The sequence below is a fragment of the Neophocaena asiaeorientalis genome, unplaced genomic scaffold (assembly GCF_003031525.2).
Source record: "Neophocaena asiaeorientalis asiaeorientalis breed wild unplaced genomic scaffold, Neophocaena_asiaeorientalis_V1.1 scaffold684, whole genome shotgun sequence".
In the NCBI taxonomy this organism is placed as follows: domain Eukaryota; kingdom Metazoa; phylum Chordata; class Mammalia; order Artiodactyla; family Phocoenidae; genus Neophocaena; species Neophocaena asiaeorientalis.
The window spans coordinates 1,043,343-1,052,417 of NW_020174048.1; the positions used below are offsets into that span (position 1 = coordinate 1,043,343).

The 9,075-nt window shown below is 48.9% G+C and overlaps 1 protein-coding gene across 3 annotated transcripts in view; it reads right to left on the reverse strand.

Annotated features, from left to right (window-relative positions):
* Positions 1-9,075, reverse strand: part of ARHGEF7 (Rho guanine nucleotide exchange factor 7) — a 71,750-nt gene that overhangs the window by 38,488 nt on the left and 24,187 nt on the right. For 2 of the 3 annotated variants that reach the window (XM_024754037.1, XM_024754036.1), the window contains exons 6-7: positions 2,412-2,506; positions 2,094-2,189 (exon numbers count right to left, since the gene is read on the reverse strand). In XM_024754037.1, coding sequence (XP_024609805.1) covers positions 2,094-2,189; positions 2,412-2,506 — 191 coding nt within the window. Of the gene's footprint in view, positions 1-2,067; positions 2,190-2,411; positions 2,507-9,075 lie in introns of those variants that run through there. The other variant, XM_024754038.1, reaches the window with a different exon arrangement.

Consider the following 9,075-nt stretch of genomic DNA (forward strand, 5'->3'; position numbering starts at 1 on the left):
CAATTACACGAAATGCTTATTTATTAAGTATTTTCTTCTACAAGCTGAAGCCCTACAATATAAGAGAACTGACGGGAACTCAGTCTACAATACACTAAAAAGGAATCTGCAAGTAAACAAAGCGCAAACGTGCATGTGAAGAAACGCGGGGAGAGGGCAGGCTGGGACTGGGACTGACTGTGTCCACTGGGCTGAAGGAACCAGGAGGAAGTGGATCCAAACGGAGGGGACAGCAGGCAGGGCCGGGTGGGGGTCACCTCTCACCACCCCTGCTCCCCCTCCGAGGGTGGCGGGCAGTGACAGAGGCTGGCACAAGGCGGGGAAGGAGCGGGAGGGACGGGCGGGAGCCCCTCGGGGAGGGACCCCGTCAGACTGCCACCACGCGGGAGCTCATCGCCTAACTTAGCTCTCCCCCCACGAGGCGGCCTATACAAGCACCTCGAAGGCCAGTCTGTAAAACGCAGCTGTGAAGCAACACGTGAGTAACCGGGCGCCACCCGAAGCTCCTGAGCAGAGCTCTGACCAGAGGCTGGTGGAGAAATGGACACGCAGGGGCCACCTGGAGGTCGAGGCCTGGTCAGGAGTCCGTGCAGGACACAGGGAGGACGAGGCCGGCCTGAGCCAGGGCAGTGTCAGCACAAGGGCAGGGCAGATGCTACCACAAGAAAGAGAACTCCTTTCAGGCCAGAAGAACGCCTGGAAAGAGAATACCAGCTACAAGAGCTCTGGGCATGGGGTGACCCGTGAGGGAGGGGGAACAGGAGAACTAGCAAATGCATGAACGAACGAATGAATGAGCACACAAGTAAGTGATGAGACAGGCTGGACCACCCCCTGACAAGGGCGGCTGGCACAAGCTGCAGGGACCTCGGGGAACACACTCGATCCTAGAAAACCCAACCGTGGAGACATTCCGTCTAAAGTAACTTTTACAAAAGAGAAGTCAATTTTACTAACAGGAAGGGTTTCTAACTACTCTTTGGAAATCATCCTACAAGGTGCCTGAGGGTGGGGTGGCCCAGCCCTGCCCTGAGGCTCCCCTCCTGCCTCACAGCTTCAGCCACAGCCCACTCCCCCCTCGGGTATCTCCCCCTCTAGAACCCTAATCCCACATTTGGGCTTGGCTCCCATTCCTGGCACAGAGCTCCTAAAACCCGTCATTTCCTGAGTGACAGGAGCATCTTCTGTTACCCATACCGCGCCCCTTTAACCACACCGGGGCTTGGGCTGATCCCCCAGAAGGCTTCAGGATGGGGGGGCCCTGCTGGGGGGACCCACCATGTGATTGGAGGGTGGGGACTTCAGCCCACCCCAGACCTCCACGGAGGGGAGAGGGGCCTGAGACTGGGAGGATCGCCAGCCGCCAACGATGTATTTAATCAGTCTCGGCTCTGCAACGAGACTGCCGTAAAACCCCCAAACGCCGGGGCCCCGGGGCTTCTGGGCTGCTGGAAACATGAAGGCGCTGGGAGGGTGGTCCCCAGGGAGGGCATGGGAGCAACGTGGCCGCCCACACAGTGGCACGTAAGGCACGAAGCCATGCGCACCCCAGGCCCTGCTACACACCGTGCTCTCTCGCTCTTCAGGGTTCTTCAGCCCTGCTTCCCCGACCCCCACTGGCCCCAAGCCAAAGAATCACCACTCAGGGGAAGCCTTTCTTCTTTTTCTGAATAGTCAGTAGATCCCTCCTGTGAAAATAGTCTAAAACACAGCTTTTACTATAAAAGTTGGTATACCCCAAGGATTCAAGGAATCCTTCCCCAAGGAAACCTAGTTTCCAGAGACTTCCCAGGCGCAGTCAGTGGTTAAGACTTTGCCTTCCAATGCAGGGGGTGAAGGTTCAATCCCTGGTCAGGGAGCTAAGATCCCACATGCCTCGCGGCCAAAAAAAAAAAAAACCAAAACATAAAACAGAAGCAATATTGTAACAAATTCAATCAAGACATTAAAAATGGTCCACATCAAAAAAATAAATAAATAAAATAACCTAGTTTCCACCTTTAGAAATGTGAATTCTAAAATTATGCTAAACCTGATCCTTTAAATACCATTTATATCAATCTGAATTTTGCAATTTTTAGCATCTTACTTACTTGGTACATTCTTCTAAAGACTGTACAAGCATTTGCTGGAAAGAACATATTTCTTCTAGATTTCCCATTAAATATGAAGTGTTTGCTGAACTTAACCTAGAGCCGAGAAAACAACAGGAGAAATAAGTGAGCAGTTTTACTTACATTCCTCTCCTCTCCCAGCCCAGCACCCTATTAAAAGTCTAATAAACAAATTGCTCATGTCTATAGGAAACTGCTGCTAATTCTGTTCCAGTAGCTCAGCCTCTATTCTCTGAAAATACGAAGGAACAGCCAAGGTGACGACTCTTTCACACTTGGCACAATTATCTAACTTACTTCTCAGTGGTCTGCAGTGGCCGTAGATAGGTTGAAAGCACAGTCTGAAGTTCTTTAGAATATTCATTTTCTGTTTCCAAAATATTCTGTAGCACCTACAACAAATGATGAATAAATATTATTTGACATTAAGATGTATAAGCATTGGCAAGTTCATCACCATTGTTCAATCCACGTTGTTGCTTCTATGTAATACTAATCTGTTTAACATCATCAGTCACTCCCTGTGATTAACGACTAAATCCGTGTAACGAACTGTTACCAAGGCCACACAACTGACTTCATCTCACCGCCAAGCACACTTGACACAGGTATACCTAGAATGAGGCCAGAATGAATTCAGCATCAGATAAGTAATGCCGAGTCCGTTTAGAAAAAAAGAAGGACCCACTGATACTCGCAACAGCGTGGATGACTCTCTACAACACTGTGTTGTGCAAAAGAAGCCATTCACGACAAGGACATTCCGCACAGTCCATCTACAGCAAGTCCAAGAACAGGCAAAACTAACCTACGATGGCAGAAATCAAAAGGCGGGGGTGGGAGGAGGTGACAAAGGGGAAAGGGGCATGAGATAAATTTCTGGAGTAATGGACAAGTTCTACATCATGGTTTGGGTAGCTGTGACACAGATACATATACCTATCAAAGCTCACTGACCTGTATTCTTAAAATCTATGCATTTTGACATATGGAAAGTCTATCAACTAAAAAAAACATGAAGTTTACCCTTTAGACGGCGTCTAGTAAATCTCAGTCCATTTCTGGGAACCTCAGACCTTCATTAGAGAAGATGATCAACTCAGATCATCCTATAAACATTGAAAATTAAAGGTCTACCAGTGTAAAGCAACCTTTATATAGCCACTATTGTATTTAAAGATAGGAGGATAATTATAAATCAACCTTAACATAAAATGTTTCCTGATACCCTATAGCAAATATAGCCAAAATCAGTTAACAACTCTTAAAAACATAAACACAAGTACAAAACAGCCGAACTAAAACGCGTGCCCCTTTCCATCAGCAATCGCCGAGAGCAAATCTCCTCCCTGGACAGGGCGGGACGGCTCCGGGTCTGCAGGTGGAGGCTGATGGAGCCCAGGTGCAAAGGTGGCCCTCTACTAACTCCCGATGCACGCTACACTCTGGGCACGGAGCAAGGTGCCCTACCCATAGTATCTCCAATCCTCGCAAAAACCTTCCTTTTACAGAGGAAAAGAGTAAAAGCAGAGAGAGGTTAAGTAACTTATCCAGAGCCAGAATGTGAGCCTTCAGCTGACCCTGCACTGCCCCACGCTGCCTTCTCCAGCCACAGGCTAAGGGCTCCAGTGGAAGCAAGTAAGATCCCTTCCTCAGCTATGGTTTCCATCCCGCTCTGTTAGAGAGCCAGCATCTTCTTCAGTCAGAAAATCATACTATGTGTATTTTCTGAGGATCTACTGCATGCGCTAAAATGTGCTGTCCGTCTTCCAAAACTGACACATCATCCTAAATTAATCCTGCCAAAGAAATTATACAGAATAAAGGTATCAAACACGCTCGGTTTTCTCCCACGATTTCTGATAATCAAAATGCATGTCTAAACGTTTAAGAAAAAAGTAATCATTAAGCTAGATTTAGATTCCAACACTAATACAAGCAACACGGGTTATTATCCTGCTCACTGCTGTTTCCTGCATTCTCGAGGAGAGTACAGTCACTCACGAGTAAATGCAACCCTGATTAGATAACTCACATACTACACTATGTAAGATGAAGAGGATCAGGCTCTTTCACTGACTCTCAGCTCTGGTTTCGCCCCTGAATGGACCTATTCACAGACGCCTGGTGGAGCGGGAGGAGGGGGAGGGGTTTCTCCAGGAGACCCTCCCTTTGCGGGGAAATGTGGGTGCTGATCTTACAGTTACAACGCCTCCCCTCAAAGAAATACTCAGTGGACCCAAGGGTCAAAAGACTGGAGAACAGAGAGAACAGTGTGGCCCTGCCACTGCATCCCCACAGCATACACTTTAATCCACATCGTATCCTGCAAAATGACGTGAAGCAAACAAGCCAAGCGTCATGAGTCCCTGAGCTAAAACAAATGAAAGTTAAATCTGTCACAGGTGTGCAAGACAAAAAGCCCTTTCTTGATGTGAAAATGAACACTAAACTATGATTTCATGTCTCAGTTACAACTGTTAGGAACTGTTAGCAGCACTGCTTAGGACATGCTCGGAAACCTCTACACCTGTTTTCTAAAACAGAAAACAGCTCCTGTGCGAGGGAAGAGGAAAATCCCTGCTGGCAACATCAGGCGCACGGGCACGAGGAGAAGAAGAAAACGGCGTTTCTTCCATCGCAGCATGAAGCAGAGCAAGCAGATACAAAAGCTTCCCAGAGAATGTACCAGAAGCAATGCCAAAGAAAAGACTGCAGCGATTATGACAGTTAAGTTGGTAAATTTCAACTACTAGTTGTAAACATGATCTTCAAATAAGTGCTCAAGTCAAGCTCTATAGTAATCCCACCCAAACCATCCAAGTTACACTTAGCTTTTCACAAACACACGACCAAGACTTGCTAAGTGAGTCATGCTGGCGCCGACCATCCACGCTGCCAGGAGGCCACATGTCCCTCCCCGGGGGTCGGCGGCATGTCTGTGTGCTCCAGCCATCACCTGTCTCCCCTTTCTTGACTTCTGCACACTCTGGCTGCTGCAGGACCCCATGAGACCTCACAGCCCGGCTGCCACAGCTCCATCACACAAAGGCTGGTCCAGAGAACGCGAGCAGCTTTCACAGGAAGAGCAGCCTTTACTCGGCACCGTGAGGAACAGCCGGGCTGAGCCCAGCCGACACAAGCTCTCCCCGAGGCGGGAGGCGTGGAGAGCCCAGTCGGGTCAAACAATGGTGCCACACAGGAGGACGACATTGGGCAAGCCACACAGACAATCCCTGAACTGTCAGCCGTTACAGCAAAGCAAAACAAAGGACCAACTCATTACCCTGCAGACCACAGAAACTCACTTCATTATTGCCGGCGAAGGGGCGTAGAGCAGCGCTCATTTTACAAATGAGTCACAACTTCCACTGCAAATTTTGGTAGCTGCCATATGTTCTATTTTATGTGTCACTGATAGTCCTTTAAAAATAAATAACTGATTTACGTGTAAGAGAAATAAACAGTAACATTAAGTCATCTGACCCAGAAACAATAAAAGATTATCATCGCAAACTAAAACCCAATTTCAAAACCATGAGCCTGGTTCAGAAACACAGTAGGAAACACTCAAGAATGGCACAGCTATTCTTACCCCTCTCCCACCCACCGAACTAGCCCCATGAACCACAAGGAAGAATAACCATCGCACGTTTCCTTTCAGCCTGGTCTATTTAAACTGTATTTTAGGGGTTAAAGTTTCAAAAAGTAAGAGAGGACTTGAGCGGCTCATAGCTCCCCGCCCCGAGGGAAAGCAGAGCAAGGAAGGCCAGGCAGGGCAGGAAGCTGTGCCTGCAGCCCTGCCCGCCCGCAGAGCCAGAGGCATGAGGACAGGGCTGCAGCCCACTCCCCACCCCCACTGGCAGCCACTGATGTACCGCAGCGTGCTGATTTCTGCGTGCTCTTAGCACTTCACGACATTAACTCGCAGAAAGAGTCTGGGGGGCGGGGCACGCAAAATGTCTATGTTACTGTACCTTTCAGAAGGAGTTATGTTATTTCAGTATTTCTAAACTTGGGAAGTCATGAGGTCTTGGGATGTGTTTCTTCCGAATGCTGAAGGTTTACTACGCAAGAGCTCCAGCAGAAACTGCAGGGCCGCTCTGGTCTGTGCCGGCCAGGGGCTGCCCTGGGAGCCAGCAGACCCGGGCGTGAGTCCCAGCTCTGCCATGTCTTCACCAAAGGGCTCTTACTGGTCTGTGACAGATACTCAGAGTCCACTCCCTGACTTCAGGTAGGAGGCAGCTTACAAACCTCCTCGGACTCTGCCTTCCAGCCCAAACCCGCGAAAGTCCTACTTGGAGCTCCGTCACGTGACTCCATTCTTCAGGACGTGACTAGTTCACAAGACGGCCTTTCCCACGACTGAACAGCTCAACTCTTTCTTCATTCACAGGCCAAGCCTCAGCTGCTACTCTACCCAGCTCCTGCTACCAGCGGGAAATCTCCATCTATATAAAACAAGGAAATTACATAAAAACAGTGGGAGCAGAATTTGTCACAGACACCAGCAGGCCCCTCGCCGTCGGTATGAATGTGGGTGGGATACAGGAGAGGAGGGCGCAGCTCCTCAGAGAGCGCAGGGAGCTGAGCTGCCCTGTCCCGGGTGAGAGCCATAACGGGCCTGAGCCTCTGTACAGGTCCCGGGCGGAGACACCAGAAGTCAGGACTGAGAAGCAGTCTTGGCTAAGGTGGGCGAGGTAAAGGGACCATAAAGGATAAAAGAAGCCAAAGCAGTGCCTGAGGTCAGTGTGGCTCTAGGCCAACCTCCAGCCACCAGGCAGAGGCTCCAGGCAACTCCAGGAGCCAAGGGGACGGACGGGCACAGATTCGCTCTGGAGCACCGGAAAGGGCCGTGGAGGTTTCCTACAGCATTTTATGCAAGATGCACGTCTATTCTGAACATTTATTAAAACCATTGATTGCTACCTATTATATTTGCAATCTTTCAAAGACAAAGCTACCTTGCCTTTTCATTGTACTCCGGGGAGTAGAAGCAAACAATGCCTCATTTGCTGTCCATAGATAAGGAGTACTGATGTAACCCTGGAAAATAAAGCCACAGTGCATCACAGGACACGGAAGGCCATAAGGACCCATATCTTCCCAGATGGACATATTTAAGAAACCTTGTTCTCTACTGGTGACATCCCCTAAAAGGGGTGTCAAAAGACCATTCACTCCCTCTGGGGGTGGCATCTAGCTTCTAGAAGAGAAGGACTTTCTCTGATCTCCACCAGGAAAGGCGTCTGCTACCAGGCCGTAGACGCAGTCAACTCCTTTCATTGTCAAACCCATCAAGCTCGGGCAGGTGACAAACATGTTCCCTTTCACTGTATGATCCTGTCGCCCTTGACTCCAGCCCTCCCAGGTAATTAATCCTCAAATGGGATGCTTGTTGGCAAACGGGCCTAATGCCCCCAATGCTTCTAAACACTCTCCCTAATAACCACGAAAACCTCTCAAGGGCCAACACTTCACCAGGCACCTTTAGGCCCACTGCTAATCCTCGCAACAACACAACAAGGCCAAGGCCAGCATTTGCAACGTCCTTTTGCAAACACATGACTGTGCGAGCAGCTGGGGGGCTTCTGCCAGGCCAGCCCCCCAAGAGGACGCCCAAACACTACACACAAAGCCGGAGCACCCCTCCCCCCAGAACCTAAAGAAGGGCTCTCCGGACCATTCACTGACCTAAGCCTGAAGACAGACTGACCTCAAACACCTTCACATTAGAAAACAAAGTTAACAGTGCTGGCTGGCTTTGTCACAAAAACGAATCAACTCTTTACTTACAGCAAAGCTACGGGTTTTTTCTTCCATCATGACTCTCGGTGTCTGAGGCCCGGACTCCCCCACCTGAGGTCTCTAACGCCCTGCTGAGATTTCCAGCACAGTCTGGGCTCTGGTGCCAAAGTAACCCTCCAAACATCTCTATTACTTGCATTATCAAGTAATGAGATTCTGCCACACTGTCTGGCACACTTCCTTCTACTTGCAGGGACAACATTTTTACATAATTACATCACATTATCTATGTAATTTTATGTTCTGCTTACTGCACCTAAAATGAATATTTGACATTTTTTAAAGCTTCATGTGCATTTTTAAGAATTATAAATGGATGTACTGCTGGCGTCTTAACCATTCTTGTACTGCTACATATTTAGGTTGCTTGCAACTTATTGTTGTAACAAAGCATCCTATGAAAACACCCTTGAACAAGCATCTCTGAATACCTTTCAGGTAACTTTTCTGGGGTGGATTTCAAGAAGTAGAATTACCACATTAAAGGGTTTGAGTGTTTATAGAATTCCATGAACAGCTGCCACATTACTTTGGAGAAACAGTTCCTGGTTCTGCACGTGAGGAATGTGGAAGTCGTCACTCCACCCTAACAACAAGTAAGAAGCTCAACAGACTGAAAACCGACAACTCTTCTCGAGTCCATAAGGGGAGGGGACACAAGGCTACTGCCCCCAAGATGTCGCACTGCCTGGAGCAGAGATGCTGGGGTGGGAAGACCTGGGCTGTAGTTGATGACGTGCTAGAGGCTCAGTGCAGACCAGCCTGAGCTATAAACCCTGGGGGGACACAGTCACGGGGGACCCGTACCCCCAGTACCAGGAAATTTACCTCTAGGAGCTCAACCAGATACCCAAAGTAAATATCAGAGAAAAGTCGACAATCTGGATGATTCCAACTACAAGGCAATAAGAAGATTAGTGATTGCCAGGGGTAGGGGTTAGGGTGGGGAGGAAAGAAGCCGCAAAGCACAGAGGATTTTTAGGGCAGTGACATACCTGACACTGTAATGATGAATACGCGCGTGTACAGAGTGAACGTTAAAGTAAACTGGGGAGTCTGGATGAGTGTGTGTGTCAGTGCAGGTCCATCCTCGGTGAACAATGTCCCATCTGGTGAGTGATGCTGGTAACGAGGCAGGCTGTGTGTGTGTGTG